General features: G+C 38.0%; 3 protein-coding genes across 3 annotated transcripts; all 3 read right to left on the bottom strand.

The window, feature by feature from the left end:
- Positions 1-324: 324 nt before the first annotated feature.
- On the bottom strand, positions 325-1,666 carry LOC102782623 (C-C motif chemokine 20-like). Its single transcript, XM_006810112.3, has 4 exons — positions 1,590-1,666; positions 1,343-1,451; positions 837-911; positions 325-748 (listed from the first exon to the last, which is right to left on the bottom strand). The coding sequence occupies exons 1-4, from the start codon at positions 1,654-1,656 to the stop codon at positions 709-711; spliced, it is 291 nt and encodes a 96-aa protein (XP_006810175.1). The 5' UTR covers positions 1,657-1,666; the 3' UTR covers positions 325-708.
- A 6,852-nt stretch (positions 1,667-8,518) lies between these two features.
- On the bottom strand, positions 8,519-9,100 carry LOC102782910 (C-C motif chemokine 20-like). Its single transcript, XM_006810113.3, has 4 exons — positions 9,024-9,100; positions 8,828-8,936; positions 8,656-8,730; positions 8,519-8,567 (listed from the first exon to the last, which is right to left on the bottom strand). The coding sequence occupies exons 1-4, from the start codon at positions 9,088-9,090 to the stop codon at positions 8,519-8,521; spliced, it is 300 nt and encodes a 99-aa protein (XP_006810176.2). The 5' UTR covers positions 9,091-9,100.
- A 7,789-nt stretch (positions 9,101-16,889) lies between these two features.
- LOC102783203 (C-C motif chemokine 20-like) lies at positions 16,890-17,559 on the bottom strand. The gene is made up of 4 exons (XM_087831832.1): positions 17,394-17,559; positions 17,197-17,305; positions 17,028-17,102; positions 16,890-16,940 (listed from the first exon to the last, which is right to left on the bottom strand). The coding sequence occupies exons 1-4, from the start codon at positions 17,557-17,559 to the stop codon at positions 16,901-16,903; spliced, it is 390 nt and encodes a 129-aa protein (XP_087687958.1). The 3' UTR covers positions 16,890-16,900.
- Between the last annotated feature and the right edge of the window lie 4,542 nt (positions 17,560-22,101).

The raw sequence follows: 22,101 nt of genomic DNA, 5'->3' as shown, positions 1-22,101 counted from the left end.
TATCCCAACAGCTGGGAAATGACTGTTTTTATTAAATGGAAAATACAAAAAAATGAAGATCTTCATAAATCAGAATATAATACAGTACGATTAAATACAAAATGAATGCAGGTAATGTGTAACGAGGTATTATACTAAGTTAAAGGTCAAACTAGCTTAACCACAGAAAAGCTACAGATAAAAATCAGGACAGATTTCTCACCTAACTGTCAACAAAGAAATACCTGCTCTGCAACGTTCTTTAAAGAAACAGTTCCCACGCTGTCTTTCTGCTGATGTCACTGAAAATTTACCTATTAATCTTTAATGACTTCCTAGGTTTTTTATCACGTGGCACAGAACTTCCAGAAAACTTCTCACAGTGAGAACTTTCAGAGCTGGAATCTTTCAGCGTGAGAAGATAAACAAAGAACTAAGATAAAAGGAGGTATGCAGTGTCACATGTTAATGTGGACAAATTCAACAGCACACAAGCAGAAGTGGTTTTAGACCTGAACAGGTACTCAATGTTTCCCTGAAACCACACAACCACTAATGGAACTGGTTTCTATTTCTCACCACAGCTTAATTCATGGACAACTCTTATATTTACAACGAATACAAACATTTAATATTACACAAGCTTTTAAAACTGAGTTGATATCTGCAGCATATTTGTCATTTGCAGCAGGTTCCATAAGACGCCGTTCACTATAAAACAGTCAGGAATCATTGGCTGCTGAGCTGGTGGATCCTCTGCGCTTTATTCCTAAAATGATGATAGATGGAGTTACTTCTCCTGCTGTTTATTAGAAAATCACAGTGTTTGCTCTTTATTCTGTTTCTAAAAATCTCACCTTATGCGATCGACACAGTTCATCACCCAGTTCAGAGCTGGATTGGCGCATGCTTTCCCCTTCTTTGTGTGGAAACTACATTAAAATAAAGCAATATGTAAATATATTTACACCCACAGTAAACACTAATGTCGTGTCAAGTTTTTAAAAAATTTTTTTTATCTTTAACCTCCTAGGACCTGGGATCCACATATGTGGACATCACATTTTTGGTTGTCTACACCAAAATACAAAATTTTGCCCTACAAGGGCCTGATATCCACTTACGAGGACATTATACTGCCTCTCTTTTATCAAAATTTAAAACGAATATCCTCATATGTGGCTCTCATTTTTCTTGGAAACAAAAATCAGGTTAAAAAAAAAATCTGGTGATTCTTTGTTTTTACATTCATCAGGTCCCAATCAGCCCAAATATCAAAGAGAAATTAAAAAAGCATGCCGTGGAAGAGTTCAGGTCTTAGGAGGTTAAAGCAGTTTGTTAAAGTAATTGTAATGATGCTCACATGATGGCATTGATGGGACACATCTCTGTGACAGTCTGGACTGAGTACCCCTTGATGGCTGAACATGGTAATCTGCCTGTCATGTACCTTCGACAGCAGTAACGATAAGCTGTGAAAGAAGGAAAGAAAACGTGTTTATTTAAAATATGTGTCTACCACATCCAGGTAGTGGAGATGCTTATGTGTAAATGTGATTAAACAGAAAAAAAATCAAAGAAAATAAGACACGAAAGCCACAAATACAGACCTGCTGATGTGTTTGCAGTCAGACAAACAGTAAGTGCGATCACCACCACAGCTCGGATTGGCAGCATGTCTTCTTCGTTTGTGTTGGCAGCAGTGACTCTGATGATGAAACTGTCTCGCCTTTTCAGGTGGAGTCAGAGAGGTTGTGCTGGTAAAACTGCTAATCTCAGCAGCCTCATTTATACCTCAACTCTAAACGCATCAAGACATGTGACATCATCACAAAAAGTCCCAGCATTTTCCCGAGTTAAAGATAAAAAAAGAGGAACAAGTGGGAACAGGTGGAACAGGTGGGAGGGGCTATAAATACAAACTACACTGTGTTACTGTCTACATATACCTTTGTATTGACTTTAGTAAACATGCAAATATGTGTGCACATGTTTATTTCACAGATGATATCAGTAAAAAACAAACATTCATGATGACATATTTCCAAGCAGGCGAGGAAAAGATGGTGTTCTTGTTCCAGCAAAATTATTAAATGTTAAAAATTTAATATCAGTGCAAAAAAGTGTTCTGTCTAACTGTTCTATATGCAACTCAGTTCTTCTTCCTCCAAACACGACGAGTTGAGTTTATACCAAAAAGTTCTACTTTGGTTTCATCTGACCACATGACATTCTCCCAATCCTCTGCTGTATCATCCATGTGCTCTCTGGCAAACTTCAGACGGGCCTGGACATGCACTGGCTTCAGCAGCGGAACACGTCTGGCACTGCGGGATTTGATTCCCTGCCGTTGTAGTGTGTTACTGATGGTGACCTTTGTTACTTTGGTCCCAGCTCTCTGCAGGTCATTCACCAGGTCCCCCCGTGTGGTTCTGGGATCTTTGCTCACCGTTCTCATGATCATTTTGACCCCACGGGATGAGATCTTGCATGGAGCCCCAGATCGAGGGAGATTATCAGTGGTCTTGTATGTCTTCCATTTTATGATGATTGCTCCCACAGTTGATTTTTTCACACCAAGCTGCTTGCCTATTGTAGATTCACTCTTCCCAGTCTGGTGCAGGTCTACAATTCTTTTCCTGGTGTCCTTCGAAAGCTCTTTGGTCTTGGCCATGGCGGAGTTTGGATTCTGACTGGTTGAGGCTGTGGACAGGTGTCTTTTATACAGATGATGAGGTCAAACAGGTGCCATTCATACAGGTAACGAGTGGGGGACAGAAAAGCTTCTTACAGAAGACGTTACAGGTCTGTGAGAGCCAGGGATTTTCCTTGTTTGAGGTGACCAAATACTTATTTTCCACCCTGATTTATGAATAAATTCTTTACAAATCCTACCATGTGAATTCATGGATTTTTTTTTCACATTCTGTCTCTCACAGTTGAAGTGTACCTCTGGTGCAAATTACTGACCTCTGTCATCATTTTAAGTGGGGGAACTTGCACAATCGGTGGCTGACTAAATACTTTTTTGCCCCACTGTATATCTACGATCATTTTTAGTTTTTTTTTTTCATTTCTAGGCTTCAAACATCTGTCCAGAAAAAGAATCCAAACTTTAAAATGATGAATGAATAAATAAAGCAAACAGTATTTGGGAGGATGATGACTGGCATACAACTGAGACCACGTCACCTTCACCCTCCACATCTTCTCCAGCTCTTCTCTGAGCCCTTGGTATTTCTCGAGCTTCTCATGTTCCTTCTTCCTGATGTTGCTGTCATTCGGAACCGCTACATCGATCACTACGCCCGTCTTCTTCTCTTTGTCTACCACCACTATGTCCGGTTGGTTAGCCACCACCTTTTTGTCCGTCTGTATCTGGAAGTCCCGCAGGATCTTAGCTCGGTCATTCTCCATCACCCTTGGGGGCATCTCCCATTTTGACCTCGGGACATTTTCTTCCCACAGAAAGTTGACTTAGTAAATCTGTAGAAACTTTTTTACACTGTCATAATTTATGACTTTAAGCTGGGTGTATATAATAATGAAATCATATAAAATCACAGGGGGACCCTTCGGTGTGTAGTGCAGAGTACCATCAGTGGGTGGCAGTGCACAGCAGCACATGAAGGACTCGCCACATGACCACTGTGTATCCATGCCATCTAAAAATCACTTCCACTCGCATACTGATGTGGCCTAAAGCTACATTTGATTATCAAAGTGTTGTATACATGCTCAGAAACGATCTCAGATGTTTCCAGGTAACAGGCCACATATAATAATGTTTCCACTGCAGATGTAAGGTAAGATTCATATTAGCATCATATTATGGTAATACTATCCTAATATGTTAAAACATTAACCCATATTACCTTATTGTTATGAGGTTATAACCACTTTAAAGTCAGTATATAAAAATTCAAATGCACATTGCTAGCATCATTTTGTCCTCGATATACTGCTGTACTAACTGGCATTGTTTTATTGGCATATGTTGTTTCTACATTTCCCACTATTCCCATTTTCTGGTCTCTTATCACCCAATTAGTCTAATATTGGTTTTTGTCAAACAATTGTGATTCATGATATGACCTTGATATTACTTTAGTAATTAGTAATAACATCCTCTTTCTGTGTTATTACCGGGTTCCTTCCACCTCATTACCCCACTATTGCATCATTATTACCAGCCTGTAGTAAAAAGTGCAACTAAACACCACCATCAGAGCTGATGATATCTTGTCTGCACAGAAATACCTGTTCTGATACAGGCTTTAAATAAACAGCCTGTGACTTCCTCCTGCTGATATCACAGGACTTTCATCTGCTATTGTTTAACAATTAGATTGCAGCACAGAACTTCCGAGCTGGAATTTTTCACTGTTACAAACTAGGAAACAAAATAAAAGGAGGAATGCAGCGCCATGTGTTAAATATGAAAAAAATTCAACAGCACATAACTGTTTAGACCTGCAACAGGTACTCATTTTATTTAAATGTATGTATAAAATCACAAAAACATAAATTATGCTTTTTCTTTGCCACAACACTAGATGCAAAAACCAAAATCTGATATTTACAAAGTATAAATAAATATTATACAGGCTCTTAGTTTGTTTTCTGTAGCTGGCATCAGCGGCCTGTTTAAAAAGCTCCAATGATCTTCTATTTCTGCAGCTGTGAGCTGCGCTGGTGGATCTTCTGCGCTTTATTCCTAAAATGATGATAGATGGAGTTACTTCTCTTGCTGTTTATTAGAAAATCAGAACACTTGCTATTTATTCTGTTTCTAAAAATCTCACCTTATGCGATCGATAGCGTCAATCGCATGCTTTCCTCTTCTTTGTGTGGAAACTACATTAAAAAAAGCAATATGTAAATATTTGTACACCCACAGTAAACACTAATTTCTTTCAAGCAGTTTGTTAAAATAAACATGATGGCATTGATGGGACACATCTCTGTATCAGTCTGGACTGAGTACCCTTTGATGGCTGAATATGGTAATCTGCCTGTAATGTACCCTCGACAGCAGTGAGGTTAAGCTGTGAAAGAAGGAAAGACAATTTGTTCACATAACAGAGGACTAAAATAAATGCTTAATAAATGTGTAAATGTGATTAAACAGAAAACAAATCAAAGAAAATGAGGCAAGAAGCAAACAAATACAGACCTGCTGATTTGTTTGCAGTCAGACAAACAGTAAGTGCGATCATCACCACCACAGCTCGGATTGGCAGCATGTCTTCTTAGTTTGTGTTGGCAGCAGTGACTCTGATGATGTATGTCTCGCCTTTTCAGGTGGCTCTTCAGGTGGAGTCAGAGAGGTTGTGCTGGTGATGTGCTGATCACAGCAACCTCATTTATACCTCAGCTCTGCACGAACTAGAAAAATCCCAGCTTTCCAAGTTAGAAATACAAACAAAACAAAACAGGTGGGACATGTGGGAGGGATCTATAAATACACATGGATCCATGGATCTGCAGGCTTCCAAAACTGCACTGATTATGGAATGTTGTGATATTTATAGATCACTTTTCTGGTCCTTCTGCCAACTAAAACCACTAACCAAATAGATTGCAACCAAATATGTGCAGATGCTTACTATTTCACAGATAATATTAGTTTGAAAAAATCCCAGGTATGATTAAATGTCTGTTTCAAAACTATTTAAAGATAAAGTAGGCGAGTAGGGAGATTTTTCTTCTTATTCCAGGAAAATGACCCCAGATCCAGCAGCAACAAGCCATACAGCACCTGATGTAAAGTACTCAATAAAAGACAAGCTTATGAAAAACTCAAGTGTACCAGGGTAAATATACACTACATTTAAAGTTTTTGAAATAAAAGTAACAAACTATATTGAACTCAATAGATCTGATTTCATTTTTTTAGTCTTGCTGAAAACTTTTTAGTTGTGTTTTTAAGAAGAACACTAAACTACTGAGTTTTAAATCAACAAAGATAGACAAAATTCTGATAAGTAAATGAGCCTAAAGGACACAGTTTCTTAATAGTAAAAGAGATACTGACCCTCCAAATATCCGACCCATCATCAAACCAAACAACCAACCAACCATCCAACCACCCAACCATCCAACCAAACAACTAACAATCCAACCAACCAACCATCCAACCCATCATCAAACCAACCAACCAACCATACAAACCAAACAACTAGCAATCCAACCAACCAACCAACCAACCAACCAACCAACCAACCAACCAACCAGCCAACCATCCAACCAAACAACCATCCAACCCATCATCAAACCATCCAACCATACAAACCAAACAACTAACAATCCAACCAACCAAGCATGTGATAATTCATTCATAGAATGATTGGGATGCATTTCCAGTTCACTTGTTACCTGCAAAGATTATGGCTTTAACCAAACTAGTGTGGTTTGCCTATTCAGAAGAAACAGTGTTTCAGCTAACCTTCTGCTGTGTCCTCTTCATTTTATTTATTCTACATTAAATAAATGTAGTTTTATCAGCTAAATGATTTGTAAAGGAAGGGTCCATGTGTTGCCACGGTGCAGTGGTTAGTACAGCAGCCAAACAGATGAAAAGTCCCAGGTTGCCAGCTGGAAGCAATACAAGCCAAGCCTCTGAGAATGGGGAAATACATACCACTGAAACTACAATTTTATTTTCAACCACACAGGAATATTGTAATTAGATGAACAAGAAAGTTCAGGTTGCTAGAATTCTTGACTAAATGAGGAGCTCTTTTTAAAGTCAGCAACAAAAGTCAAAAGCTGAGAATTTTCAGAAAGGCATTGCATCATGTTGTTCTGATGTCTTACGGTTTATCAGTGTTTTCTTTTTTAGAGTGAAAAGCAAATCTATCTTTTAAATTTGTGCATAAAGTTGACCTAGTAAATCTTTAGAAAAATGTTTGCACTGCCATAATTTTTTCATTACTTTATTTTGAGCCGGGTGTGTGTAATAGTGAACGTATAATGCATAGAATCCCTGCAGTGTGTACCCTCAGTGTACCAGCAGCCCCACTCGATCATATCCACGTCATTGTGTTGTGTTAAGTGAGTAATTGTTAAAAAGTGAAATAGGATATCAGATGAAGCACGATTACCTTCTAAAAACGAATTTTATTCACATAATTTTGTGGTGTAATGTTAAATAATATTATTAAAGTGTAAAGCAACAATGTTAAAGTACTTGAGGGAGGAAATTTGCCCAAATTGAAACCGAGCTCCCTCTGCACACAGCTGCAGCAGCTTTCCTTTCTCCAAGTTTCATGAGTACATAATGTAGCTAGTCTTTTGTTTTTAAATATAATGCAAAAGTGAAATGTACAGGAATGCAGCAAAGATGGTCACAGGAAGCTGAACCAGCCAAGCAGAGTGTGTAGGTGCAGCTCTGTTTGAGGACCTGGACTTCCCCTATTGTAGACTCCTCCCTGATCTCTGGCAGCTCTGTGGTTCTGGCAGGGCTGACGGAAAATTTCACCTGTCTTTGCCCGCAGGTAGGACTGTGGAAATGTCTCAGCAACTTCCTTGTTGGTTATCTGCCATTAATCAGGTGTTGTTGTCAAGGTCATGTGAATATTTTAACATTTTCTGTTCGAAAGTACAAACAAGTTTTTATTTATGGTTTTTATTTGTAGAAAATTAAGGAGAAATTTGTGATTATGAATTTTGTAGCACTGATTTCTCCTTATTACACATAAACTGCCACAGATGTTTCCAGTGTTATAACAAAAGAGAAAAGCCACACACACGTGTGTTTTGTATTGACTGTTATTGACAGTCAATAAATCAGTGCATTCTTGAATGAGTGAGCAAAGAGTCTGTTACCATCAGCTCAACTGCCACCTGCTACCTGGCTAGACTTCCTTGGCTTCACTCCAGAATCATGTGACTGACAAAGACAAACTGAGGCAGTTAATCATCACATTACTTCAAGCTTAAAGTTGAATGGGGTATTAACACTAAAGTGGATAGAAAACAGGCAGTTATGCATTTTGCAGCTCTAATTTAGGCCTTCTAAGCCTTTCACTTCATCATAGCTGATGAAATACCTGCTCTACTACATGCTTTACATAAACAGCTCCCACAACTTCCTCCTATGAGAGGATTCGTCAGTTATTGTTTAGCTGTTTTCTAGGTTTCATGTTATGACACAAATTTGTAGAGCTGGAACTCTGGAAAGATAAAAGGAGGAATGCAGTGTCACGTGTTTAGTGTGAAAAAAATTCAACAGCGCATACGTGCTAATAGTTTTAGACCCACAAGAGGTACTCATTTTATTTCAATGTATGTATAAAACCACAAAAACAATTGCATAAATTACTCTTTTTTAACACAACAGTACATGCACAAAACCAAAATATTACAATTACAAAATATAAATTAATATTATAGACCTCTTAAAACTGAGCTAATATGTCCATTGTTTGACAACATCTTTCTTATTTACAGCAGGCTCCACATGATGGAGTTCACTGGACTATAAAACAGTTGCTGGATGCAAAGATGCAAAGACTTAAAAAGCTCCAATGATCTTCTATTTCTGCAGCTGTGAGCTTCGCTGGTGGATCTTCTGCGCTTTTTTCCTAAAATGATGATAAATGGAGTTACTTCTCTTGCTGTTTATTAGAAAATCAAAACATTTGCTCTTTATTCTGTTTCGAAAAATCTCACCTTATGCGATCAATAGCGTCAATCACCCACTTCAGAGCTGGATTGGCGCATGCTTTCCCCTTCTTTGTGTGGAAACTACATTAAAATAAAACGATATGTTAATATTTGTACACCCATAGTAAACACTAGTTTCTTTAAAGCAGTTTGTTAAAGTAATTGTAATGATGCTCACATGATGGCATTGATGGGACACATCTCTGTATCAGTCTGGACTGAGTACCCCTTGATGGCTGAATATGGTAATCTGCCTGTCATGTACCTTCGACAGCAGTCAGGATAAGCTGTGAAAGAAGGAAAGACAATTTGTGACTAAACAAGAAACAAATCATAGAAAGACAAGAAAGGACAAGAAAGCAACAAATACAAACCTGCTGATGTGTTTGCAGTCAGACAAACAGTAAGTGCGATCACCACCACAGCTCGGATTGGCAGCATGTCTTCTTCGTTTGTGTTGGCAGCAGTGACTCTGATGATGAAACTGTCTCGCCTTTTCAGGTGGAGTCAGAGAGGTTGTGCTGGTAAAACTGCTAATCTCAGCAGCCTCATTTATACCTCAGCTCTAAACGCATCAAGACATGTGACATCATCACAAAAAGTCCCAGCAGAGGTACAAGTAGGAGGGGCGTATGAATCCACATGGATCCACACTATGGCAGTGTTTGGAAACATTTGTTTTGATTATGGAAATTTATGGAACAACTTTTATTTAACACTTTTCCAGGCGTACAGTGTTTATGTACATACACACACCTGTCATAAAAAGGTAGTGTGGTTACTCATTAACTGTGTAAAAAAGTGTAACCTTTGGGAGGAATTGATTTCAAACCAGCTCATATTCAAACCAGCTCAGTAGGAAGCAAGGAATTATAATCATGGGCAATTTAAAAGAAAAACATTGCGCCATACATATTAATTGTTGCATTAACACACCCTGACCTGACAAAGACTCCTGTAGAGCCAGCAGTGCAATGTGGGGAATTTTATAAGGCGTTGCTCCTTTTTGTGACTCTCAGCATTGACAACACAAAAGCATCATTCTTAAATTAGGGAAATGTCACTGGTTTAAACATAGCTACAACCATTGATTTTTACTGGTCAGAATCCAAAAGGCAGAGACAAAAATTCAATTATAAACCTGTCACTATTTTATTACCCAAGTGTGATATTTTATATATGGTATTTGTATTCAAATACAAGGACACATAAGTGTCTGTTTTAATAAAACGAACAATGTGATGTAAGATGTATCAGTTTTTCGCGTATTTGTTCATAAAAAGAACATCTTTGTTTCTCCTTTGTGGTGTTTCCATCTTTATCCTTTGTTAGGAAAAAGAAAAAGGAAGACACTTGGGTTGCTCAGCCTCTGCTAAATACAACTGGAGAGCAAATAGAAGTATAGCCAAACTGTTTCATTCAAAGACACTGGAAGTATAAACTATAGCCTAACAGCACTTTATAGGCTTATGTATTACACTCCCCGCTGTTGCATATGTATTTTATTTATTCCCACTTAGATGGGAATGTGATTTGTGAGCCTTAACTGTGTTTAATGTTAAATTAAACAGTTACATTGTGTGGGAGTATATGCTTAAGTTTCCTTTCAGCATATTTTTGAGCATTCAGTACCTTTGAGGTTTTACTGAAGAATATTCTCGACTTGTCATTGTATTTTTCACTGTTTTGGATTGTTGCAATAAAAATGTACATTGATCAAGTAAAAGGATGTAACTAATCATTGCTGTTAACGTCAAAAAACTTGCTAAACTGTCCATCTGAGAGATATAATCTCCCCGGCATGTCCTGTGTCTGCCCCAAGACCTCCTCCCGGTGGGACATGCCTGGAACATCTCACTCAGGAGGCATCCTTGTCAGATACCCAGGCCACCTCAAGTGGCTCCTTCCAATGTGGAGGAGCAGCAGCTCTATTCTGAGCTGCTCAAAGATAGCCAAACTCCTCACCCTATCTCTAAGGGAGAGGCCAGCTACCCTTCGGAGGAAGCTCATTTCTGCCGCTTCTACCTACGATCTTGTTTTTTCAGTCACTACCCTCATGACCATAGGTGAAGTTAGGGATGTAGATCGACCGGTATAATGAGAGCTTCGCTTTTACATTCTCTCTTCACTATGACAGACATGTACAGCGTCTGCATCACTGTAGCTGCAGAACCAATCTGTCTGTCGATCTCCGGCTGCCCTCTCCCTTCACTCGTGAACAAGACGAGATACTTAAACTCGTCAACTTGGGGCAGTAACTCACCCCCGACCCAGAGTGGTAATTCCACCCTTTTCTGGCTGATGACTATGACCTCAGACTTGGAGGTGCTGATGAACCACATCATCTGCAAAAAGAGGATACGAGATTCTGAGAGCAAAGTGGAAGCCTTTTGCCACTTGACTACTGCTATAAATTCTGTCCATAAAATTTATGATCAGAATCAGCCCTGATGGAGTCCAACAGCCACCAGCAACATGTCTAACTTATTTGCCAGCTATGCAGACCAAGGTCTTGCAATAGAAGTATAAGGATTGATCGGCTCTTAGAAACCCCATACTCCCAGAGCATCTCTCAGGACACTCTGTGGACACGGTCAAATGTGCTTTTGAGACTGAGATCACTACAATCACTCTAGATCTCTAATATTTATTCTATCCTTTATCATCGTATCATCATAAATACAAAATATAATAAAAACTAAACTGAAACTAGCAAACCCACTCTGTCTGTGGGAGTGGGTTTGCTTCAGGCCTATCTTTTCCTGTGTTATGACAGATTTTTCTTACCATTGTGTAATTAACTGTTATTTCATATCTGCTACAGGTAGATTTTCTGAATGAGCCTTGCTTTCAAGCAAGGAAAGATTTTTCATTGGTGGAGATTTGATAGACCAGTGTCCATAAAATTTTATGCTTTTTCCACATCAATGATGTCATCCTGGGCTATGGAAAATATGTTTTTTCTATGTGCAGCCAAAAAAAAGAAGAAGAAGAAATAACTGTCTTACAGCAGCCGATTAAACAGAAAATACAAAAAGGTTTACACCGTAGTAATTCAAAATCTGGCACAAATAGGAGATTAAATATAAAATGAATGCCGGTATTGTAACCCACACAGGAACAAAAGTATAGATACACGCCTATTAAATGTTTTGGTAGCCTACACCAGGGGTGTCCAACTCCAGGCCTCAAGAGCCGGTGTCCTGCAGGTTTTAGATGTGTCCTTGATCCAACACGGTAGATTTAAATGGCTAAATTACCTCCTCAACATGTCTTGAAGTCTATGAAAGTCTATGTCTATAAAAATGTAAGAGCACGTGTCAGCTGACTTTCTAGAAACTAAATGATCATCTACAATTATTCCAACTCACTTGTCTTCATGGTGGGACTGTTTAACCTTTAAGAAAACATCATATCATGTTAACTGTAAACACAGAGAAATATTTGGGAAGTAGAAAGTAATTTACGCTGTCACAATAAAAAGTGTGGTTTAAAAAACCACAACGAAACCTCCACAGCGAAAACCCAGCAAAAAAAGCATTTCCTTCTGAATTATAATGGACTAAACTGCAGTAAAATACAGGAACTTTAAATGTGTACATAAGCGTAGTATTTGGGTATTTTTTTTGAAAGAACTTAAAAAAGACATGTGTTAGCACAAGGTTTTTAAGGTGTTGTTCCTCTTTGTGAATTTCAACATGCACTTAAAATGTAAAATACCTAAAAATAACTAATGCAGTTTGTGACATTTAGAAGCATGTGGGGAAAAGTGTTTGAAGAGGATCAGGTATTTCACTGAAGACCTTCGTGCTCTTGCTGAATGTGGGCGCTACACGTGGGTTGCTTTGAGGTTATACGAAGGTTTTAGGTCAAAGGGGCTTATTTTATACCGAAGACCGATGCAAGAAAGGAAAAGCTGTGCATTTGAACCACTGAAATAGGCCACGATGCACAGACTATAAATGCAATTGCTTACTATAAACTTTCCACCAAAGCCACCTCATGTCTTGGTTACATATTTCTCATTTCTCATTTCTGGTTATTACACATAAACTACCGCAAGTGGCAATCGGCTCTAGCTTGATACAGAAGGGGAAGTCCACACAAGTGTATTAGGTGTTGACTGACAAAAGACAAAGACAGAAAAGTCAGTAAATCAGTGCATTTCTGCGTGAGTGAGCGAAGAGTCTGTATCCATCAGGTCAGGCGTCTACCCATTATAACAGCCAAGGCTGTCATGGTCCTCCCGTGCATCGCTGCCATTCTCTCTCTCCTTCTTTATCACTATGAGTGTGTGGATGTGTTTGTACATGTGTGCCTAACCATGCTTTGTCTTGCAAGGGTTTGATCCTTCCAGAATTCCCACCTTCCACTTGGGCACACCTGACACAATCAAGCTCACCTGTTTGTCATGTGCTGATCAACCTGCCACTACTTATACTGGGAGAGATCCTTTAGTCTGCGTCTGAGTGTTGAATTAGCCATGTTATTGAAACCTGCTTGAGTCTGCCGCTTGTGTTCCTCTACGATTATTCACCTGTCCCTCTCTTCTGTGGAGAAGTTATCCTGCTGAGAGAAATCTGTGCGAGAGCGAGGGGTAGAGAAAATTTTGTTCCTCTTCACGTGCGATTGGAGCTCAGACCTCATTAATGGAGTTTCCTCTACAACGACCTTGTAAATCGAGACTGTATGATTTGCGTTCATGAGCACTGCAAATAAACTCATTCAATTATGACAAAGTAATGTGATGGTTACACAAAGTAACACATTACTTGAGTTTGCTTTCATAGGTTATTAACATGGAGAGAAAACAGGGAGTTATGCATTCTGCAGCCCGGATTCCTGGTTATTGCATAGAAACTATCTCAGGTGTTTCCAGGTTTTAAAAGACAGCAATTGACAGAATATTGACACAGTTACCTTCAAACACATGCTGGGGATGTAAGGTACGTTTAATTTCGTCATCATAATATAATAAAACGTTTCTAATATATTAAAGCATCAACCAGTATTAACTTATTGTTATGAGGTTACTACCACTTTAAAGTTAGTATATAAAACTGTACATGCATAGATATCACTATTTTATTCCTAGCAGTTATATATTCTTATTAATATATTACACTATATATTATAATATTTCTGATTTGCATTGCTTCACAGACATTATTACATCCAGTTTATGACCCCATATTACCCAATTAAATAAACTGCAATTTAATATTATGCAGTTCAAACCATTATTGCTGTATTACTTGGTTATTACATGAATGTTACTTTAATAATTAAGTGGTAGCTAATGACACCATGTCAACAGAAATACCGGTTCCTTCTTCAGTTCCCATGACTTCCTCCTACTCATGTCACAGGACTCTCATCTGTCACTGTTTAACTATTAGCAGCACAGAACTTCCAAAGCTGGATGTTTTCACCGCAGAAAACAACAGCACGCAAGCAGATCTGGCACATGTGCTCATTTTATTTCAGCATTTATATGAAACTACAAAATCCTATCTTACATTTACAAAGAATATAAAATTAAAATATTACACAAGCTTTTAAAACTGAGCTGATATTGCTGTTGTTTAACAACATATTTGTCATTTGCAGGAGGTTCCACGAGACGGACGTCAGTGGAAGATAAAAGAGTGAAGTGTTTCTTTAGCTGGCATCCACCGTGTGCGTAAAAAGCTCAGATGGTTTTCTTTTTCCGCCCCTGTGAGCTGTGCTGGTGGATTTTCAGTGCTTTATTCCTAAAATGACAATAGATGGAGTTACTTCTCTTGCTGTTTTTTTTTTTAGAAAATCAGAACACTTGCTCTTTATTCTGTTTCTAAAAATCTCACCTACATTAAAATAAAGCAATATGTAAATATTTTTACACCCACGGTAAACACTAATTTTGTCTCAAGTATTTTTTGATCTCTAAAGCAGTTTGTTAAAATAATTTTAAAGATGCTCACATGATGGCATTGATGGGACACATCTCTGCATCAGTCTGGACTGAGTACCCCTTGATGATGGAGTCCTGTAACCTGCCTATCATGTACCTTCGACAGCAGTGACGATAAGCTAGGAAGAGTAAAATATAATATCTGTATCTGCCAGATCCCAGTAGTGGAAATGCTGATGTGTAAGTGTAGGTGATTAAGGGAGAAAAGACAAAGAAACAAAAGAAACAAAGACAAGTACATATCAGCAAATGTGCTTGCAGGCAGACAAACAGTAAGTGTGATCACCACCACAGCTTTAATTGGCAGCATGTCTTCTGTGTTAGTGGTGGCAGCAGTGATGATGAAGCTATCTCACTGTATCTGGTGGCTCTTCAGGTTGAGTCAGTGAGGCTGTGCTGGTAATGTGCTGATCACAGCAGCTTCATAAATACTTCAGCTCAGCCCAGAGCAGAAGAAGCTACATCCTGAAAAAATCCTGCCACTTTCCCCAGTGAAACAAAGAGGAACTGCTTGGATCATTGTTGGATCAAAACAATGGTAGTGTTTGCAATCATTGGTATGATTATGGAATGACATTTATACAGCATTGTTCAAATTTTACAGTAAAGTTCAGAAAATCTCCTGTGTAACTGTTTTTAACTGTTTTTCTATTTCTATCTTCTGTATATCATCATATTGGTGTGTTTGTACTGTACAGCACTGATGTTATTATGTTTGAGCAATTCAGTTTAAGTGAATAGTCCATTTTTTTCAAGGCTATTTCTACTCAACGTTCATCCTATGAAGCGTTCCTCATGTTCTAAAAGATCAAATCCAGAGTACTTATTGGTCTGACTCGAGTCAAACTTAAGTTGGCATTAAAAAAAATCCTCTGTTTATGGCCTCTCTCGACATCAACAGATGTGTCCAAATTTTAATTATGGCTTCAAAACATGCCATGTTTCTGTGACAACAGGCCATCAGGAGACATAAAATGATAAAAAGAATGTGGGGTTATAAATGTGAGCAGATTCTTCAGTGGGGAGAAAAGCAAAGCGGAGAAAATGAGAGATACCGATTTAATTGTACCGCTTCCTCTGACTGATAGGGGACTGCGGCAGGCGTTTTTAACGGGTCTTTTTGTTTTGATCTGTGATACTAACAACATTAACGGTGTCTGCTTTTGACTCAGTCTGCTCTTTTACTTGTTGGATGAATGTGTAAAACGCTTGACTATGGCATTATAAGAGTTTAAAAAATACATAAATAACAGAAATAACATTGTCTGCATATCAATAAGAGAGAGTTTGGGGTTTTGTTTGTTTGGGTTGGGGATTTTTTGGCACTTTGTTTCCACTTTTTGAGACTGTGTGACTGTCAGTCCATGAATTTCTTATTATATCTATCTTATTTTATCATAATAAATAGAGAGCATAATAAAATATATCATCTGTAATATGCCCTTATCTCATATCTGCTACATGTAGATTGCTTTTTTCTGAGTGAACCTTGCTTCCAAGCAAGGTAAGATCTTTTTTTTTTACGTGATGGATGAATGCCCATCGAATTCTGTGCTTTTCCACATCAAATATATCGACTTAGACTATGGGAAATTTGTGTAAATTACTTTAAAAATGTCCATTTGTGGTGCCGTGTGGCCAAAAAAATGTGGATGCCTTGTTTGAAAATTTAAATGACCGCATTTACAATAAGTTAGAATTCTGCATTCTCAGTTTGTGATAATGTAATTAGAATATGATGAGAAATACTTTCTTTATCACAAACGTTGGGAAGCTACTGTGTTACAGCAGCTGATTAAATAGAAAAATACGAAAAAATGATGCAATCAAAGTGTGATGCAAAAAGGAGATTGAATAAATATATATACATATAGTCAAAGTTAGAATTATTTCTGGTGTACACAGCCTAACGATAAAAAATTAAACAGCACACAAGAACAAGTTGTTTTAGACTTGGAACAGGTACTCATTTTATTTGAATGATTAGATGAAACTACAAAACCATTAATAAAACAAATGACTCTTTTTATAAATTATTTTTATAAACATATAAAAGCAAAAAATAAGATTTACAAAGACGATAAAGACATAATATGATACAAGCTCTTACAACTGAGCTGAGATATGCATTGCTGAACAACACATTTGCCATTTACAGCAGGTTCTTCAAGCTGGAGTTAACTGGATTTAAAAACAGTGATGCATTGCTGGTTGCTAGCTGCAGGCTGCAGAGCTCACATAGAAAACAGTGTGCTGTAGCTGGCATCCTTAAAAAGCTCAGACGATCCTCTATTTCTCCTACAGTGAGTTGTTCTGGTGGATCTTCTGTGCTTTAGTCCTAAAATGATGATAGATGGAGTTACTTCTCTTGCTGTTTGTTTCAAATCAGAACATTTGTTCTTTATTTTCTTTCTAAAAATCTCACCTTAAACGATCAACAGCGTCCATCACCCACTTCAGAGCTGGATTGGCGCATGCTTTCCCCTTCTTTGTGTGGAAACTGCATTAAAAGAAAGCAATATGTAAATATTTATACACCCACGGTAATCATTGAAGCTGTCTTTAACCTTTAAAATGATTTTAATGACGCTCACATGATGGCATCAATGGGACACATCTCCTTAATAGTCTGGACCGAGTACCCCTTAATGTCAACATCTCGTAATCGGCTTGTCATATATCTTCGACAGCAGTAACGATAGCCTATGAAAAAAGGAAATATATAATAATAAATAATAGTAATAAATAAATAAAATTAAAGATGAAAAACAGAAAGGCAGCAAGTACATACCGTCAGAACTGTTCGCAGTCAGACAAATAGTGAGTGCGATCACCATCGCCATGGCTTTGATTGTCACCATGTCTTTGTTTCCGTTGACAACAGTGATTCTGATGATAAAGTTGTCTCGCCTATCTTCAAGTGGAGTGAAAGGGGGTGCACTGTTAAGCAGCTTCATTTATACCTCAGCTCTGACCACATCAATGGTGCTAGACTGTCACGAAAACCCCCCTAATTTTTTTTAATTTTTATTTATAGAACCCAAAATTCTGTCCAACCAAGAGTGGAAACTTTTAAATGGTAAAACCTTACATAAGACCACTACAAGGAAAAAAAACCCCTTCTAATTAAAAAGCTATTTAAAAAATGTACTTTCTATAAAATAAGTGATCAATTAAACTTGTTACAACTTTGCTTGTATTTAGGGCAGGGCACAATAATTATGCATCATATTATATATTGTATTTATACAAAGAAATTTGTAAAGTACAAAATTATTAAAACTGTCACATAAAAAACAGTGTGGTTAAAAAGTATTGCTCGCTGAACTGAATTGAAATAAAAGCAAAGAAGCTTTTTGAAAAAGCTTTTTATATTATTCAGTGCTCATTGCGTCATATATTAGCCAAATACAAACTAGAAGTTGTAATTATAGGAAAACTGAAAAGAGACATATTGGGTCACACATGTTAGACATGTGACCAGCGTGACCTGCATCAACACACCCTGATAAGACAGAGCCAGCCGTGAAACATGGGACGTTTTATAAAGCGTCATTCCTCTTTGTGACTCTTGACATAAACTTAAAAGAGACATACAAAATAATTATATATATATTTATAGATAGATATAAAGTATGTGACATTTAGATACAAGTGGAGATAAGAGTTTAAAGAGGATGAAAGCTTCACTGAAGACCTCCGTGCTCTGACTTCATGTGGGCCGCTACAAGTGGGTTGCTTTGAGGTTGGATCTTCTTTTCTAGGTCAGAGGAACTTATTTTATACCCAAGACCCATGTAACGACGGTAAAGCTGTGCATCTGGAGCACTGAAATAGGTCATGATGCGCTTATTGTAAGTGTAATTGCTTATCATGAAGTTTCCAACAAAACCACATCACCGAGTTCCTGCAGTTCGCAATCTCATAGTCAAACATCATTGAAAACTATATATCTATCTTTCTAATGCGTTTACTTTACTTATAATATTCTCAACAATGATATCTTTAGATAAGATATATTCATCCCCCCAAAAGGGGAGATTACTGCGTTACTTACAGAAGCCAAAACATTAAAAATAATATTATTAAAATTCAATAAAATAAATGTGATATCACAATAGAAAATGGATGGGGAAACTGAAATAAAATCAATAAAACAAACTCATTTAAACAGAAAATACAGAAAAGTAAATATATTTTTGATTTTTCAAGACCATCTTAATTCAACAAAATTCTGTGAGAGAGTTTGCTGTCAGTGTAAATGTCCCTCCTGTTCCCCAGATGAAAGAGTCCCCGTTCAACCCTGTTCAAATAAGATAAGATGAACTGAGATGAGATGAGATGAGATAACATAAGATAAGAAGGGATGAGACTGAGATGAGAAGAGATAACATAACATAACATTACATAACATTACATAACATTACATAACATTACATAAGATAAGATGACATAACATAACATAAGAAGAGATGAGACTGAGACTGAGATGAGATGAGAAGAGATAACATAACATAACATAACATAACATAACATAACATAACATAACATAACATAACATAACATAAGATGAGATGAGATAAGATAAACTGTTTAATTAAACAGAAAATACAGAAATGTGACAGCCATTTTTACAGAATGGGACTTTAGTATTAAACTGTACAGCTAGCACTATATCTTGTTGAATCCATTCCATGACAAATTAAGACACTTCTGAATGCAAAAGCGGATCCAAACCGGTACTACAAAAGAGAATAGTGCGATGTCTGTCACAGCAGGAGAAGATCAAGTGTAACTAATGACATTGTTTGCTTTCTAACCATATTCGAGTAAGACATGGCAAAACATCAACAGTAAAGACTTTGAAATTAGAAAACAAGCACTGAGAACTTTCAGTGAAGGTCAACAGCTAAGATGAAAACAGCTTGCGGTTATAATTACAGATAGAAGCCCATGTCTTGTGCACATGGGCTTCTGATGTTATCTGTCTAGCAGTAACATCAACAGGATGTTTAGTTTTTTTTTTTCAGGGTTTCTGTACATCATGTTCCATCTTCTTGATTAGATTTAACTTATTTACAGTGATGACCTAGCTGGATATTGTACAGTAGACTAGCAAAATTACTTTTGAAATATTATGACAGAACATCTTCTAAAATTTGCAGAATTATTATTTTTTTTTTTTTTTTGGGGGGGGGGGGGGGGGGGCGCGGGGGGGGGGGGGGTGTATTGCAAAAAAAAAAATGAGATCAGGAATGATACCCACTTATTACCGGCAATGCGGTCCAAGCCTCTTCAACAGTTGCATAGGGAGCAAATGGTTTGTAGCAAAGGGCCACACACCACATACCACCGAAGCACTGCCCACATGTAGACTGGTTGGGCAAACTCCCACGCACCCTCAAATATCTTTGGTAGGATAAAGAGTTGGTCCACTGTTGCACGACCAGGATGAAACCTGAATTGTTCCTCCTGTATCTGACCTTCAACCACAAAGTCACTTTCTTTTTCAGTACCCTGGCATAGACCTTCCCAGGGAAACCGTGGAGTGTGACCCCTCTGTATTTTGAGCATACCTTCTAGTCCCCCTTCTTAAAGATGAGAACCAATCCAGTCTGCCAATCCAGAGGCACCGCCCCAGATCTCCATGCGATGTTGCAGAGGTGTATCAACTAACGGCCCTACAGTATCCAGAGCCTTCAGGAACTCAAGGCAAACCACGTCCACCCCAGGGTCCTGCTACCAAGGAGTTGTTTAACTGCCTCAGTGGCCTCGCCAAACTCCAAGAAAATGAGGATGGAGGAGGGGACTTTTGTACCATGCAGTAGTGGAGTACAACATACAGTTCTGGCTACGTGATTAAATGTTTTAACACAAGTTGAATAACAAGCATACAGGGCTGGACTGGGACAAAAAAATCGGCCCGGGCATTTTGACTAGAGACCGGCCCACCAGGTATTATAGGAAAAACCATAAAGCCTTTGAATGAAAACAAACACTGTTGTCACAGTGATGTACACTGTCTTGTTGGTATATATGCATCAGTCTAATAAACTTAAACCTACACCATCCTCCCTATTCTGGTATTCTAAACAGTACCCGAAAGTAGACTGCTTGGTCGAGTTAACCTCCTGAAATATCTACAACACATGGTGAAAACCTGAAATTAAGACAGAGGAGACTAGAGGTGAGACATGATCATTACTGATTACTGATGACAGATTTATATTTTCATAAACCATTCATTTGCCACATCAATACAGCATGGCAGGGCAAAATATTTTTTCTAACATGGCAACCTTTAAAAAGTGAAAGGAGATAGAAAGACAGGTGAGAAAGAATAAAACTTAATTGACTTTTTGATGGCATTTTACACACAGTACTGGTACAGTATCTAGAAAATGTGGGAAAATACTGGCATCTTATACAGTACTTATAGCTACTTCTGAAGAAATTATGATGGGACCCTAAAAAATTACTATGAAAAGCGAGACATTTTAAATGAGAATAAGAAAGTATTTCTTTGTGCCCCCCTTTCCCTGTTAATGCCCTACCTGGCTCCCCTGGCAAAACTTTGCTAGACCCGCCCCTGCACAGTTACCAGCTGTCAGCTACATAAAAAAGGATCCTGGTGTTATTTGTCTCTCAGAAACAGTTCATAACTTCCCTTCAACTCATTCATGTCACCTAAAAGGTAAACCTGTTTCTCCATCACCTGTTCAGCTCTGATGATTCAGTAAGGACATCTCCTGGTTTCATCTTCATGTTTCCCTCTCACCAGATAACCAAACCATATAATGAACAGCAGCTTTACAGCTGTGGCTCCAGCAAACATCAGCTGATACTAGAAATTAATATTAAATAAATTCTAACAACAGCTAATCAAGCTTAAACGTGCAGCTGTTGTTTAGCGCGACATCCGCTGGTTTCCTCTTTCTGGCGCAAAGTGGGCGATAAACAAACAAGAGAGAAAAGCCAATCAGCTGATCATTGATCAGTTTTATGATTGAAGTAGAAACAAGAGAGGCAGGGGGGAGAATGAGAGAAGAAGAGGCAGCTGTGCAGCAAAGACACAGAATAACTCCACCTTTGTGTCTTTTTCATTGTAGCTGAAGTCCGGGACAAACTGTCCCTTTTCACCTCAACATGAAATATGAGACGATTCCGTTTTTTACAGGACGGTTGGAAACTCTAATAACTAACCTTTATAAATAAAATAAGATAAAACAAGTTCAACATCATTAACATCATAGCACCCGCCCAGCAGTATAGAAACTCTGTCATGCTAGCTAGCACACAGTACAGTTATTGTAACTGACTGTAAAAAGTCAGTGTAACGAAAATAAACTCCACCTAAACTTGGTTTATATCCCAGATAGACAGTGTTGGGGAGTAACGGAATACATGTACCGCCGTTACGTATTTAAAATACAAAATATGAGTAACTGCATTCCGTTACAGTTACCGTTTAAAAAGGTAGTATTTAGAATACAGTTACT

Source organism: Neolamprologus brichardi, chromosome 18 (assembly GCF_056152115.1).
Source record: "Neolamprologus brichardi isolate AB-2024 chromosome 18, ASM5615211v1, whole genome shotgun sequence".
NCBI classification, from domain to species: Eukaryota; Metazoa; Chordata; class Actinopteri; order Cichliformes; family Cichlidae; genus Neolamprologus; species Neolamprologus brichardi.
Note: the sequence above shows the minus strand (reverse complement) of the source record. Positions and strands in the feature narration are given on the sequence as shown.

Coding starts and splice junctions, on each gene's coding strand:
- LOC102783203 (XM_087831832.1), bottom strand. CDS start 17,559: ATGAAGCTGCTTAACAGTGCACCCCCTTTCACTCCACTTGAAGATAGG. Junction 17,103..17,196: donor TGTCCCATTGATGCCATCAT/GTGAGCGTCATT, acceptor CTTTTAATGCAG/TTTCCACACAAAGAAGGGGA. Junction 16,941..17,027: donor GACGCTGTTGATCGTTTAAG/GTGAGATTTTTA, acceptor TCATCATTTTAG/GACTAAAGCACAGAAGATCC.
- LOC102782623 (XM_006810112.3), bottom strand. CDS start 1,656: ATGCTGCCAATCCGAGCTGTGGTGGTGATCGCACTTACTGTTTGTCTG. Junction 912..1,342: donor TGTCCCATCAATGCCATCAT/GTGAGCATCATT, acceptor ATTTTAATGTAG/TTTCCACACAAAGAAGGGGA. Junction 749..836: donor AACTGTGTCGATCGCATAAG/GTGAGATTTTTA, acceptor TCATCATTTTAG/GAATAAAGCGCAGAGGATCC.
- LOC102782910 (XM_006810113.3), bottom strand. CDS start 9,090: ATGCTGCCAATCCGAGCTGTGGTGGTGATCGCACTTACTGTTTGTCTG. Junction 8,731..8,827: donor TGTCCCATCAATGCCATCAT/GTGAGCATCATT, acceptor ATTTTAATGTAG/TTTCCACACAAAGAAGGGGA. Junction 8,568..8,655: donor GACGCTATTGATCGCATAAG/GTGAGATTTTTC, acceptor TCATCATTTTAG/GAAAAAAGCGCAGAAGATCC.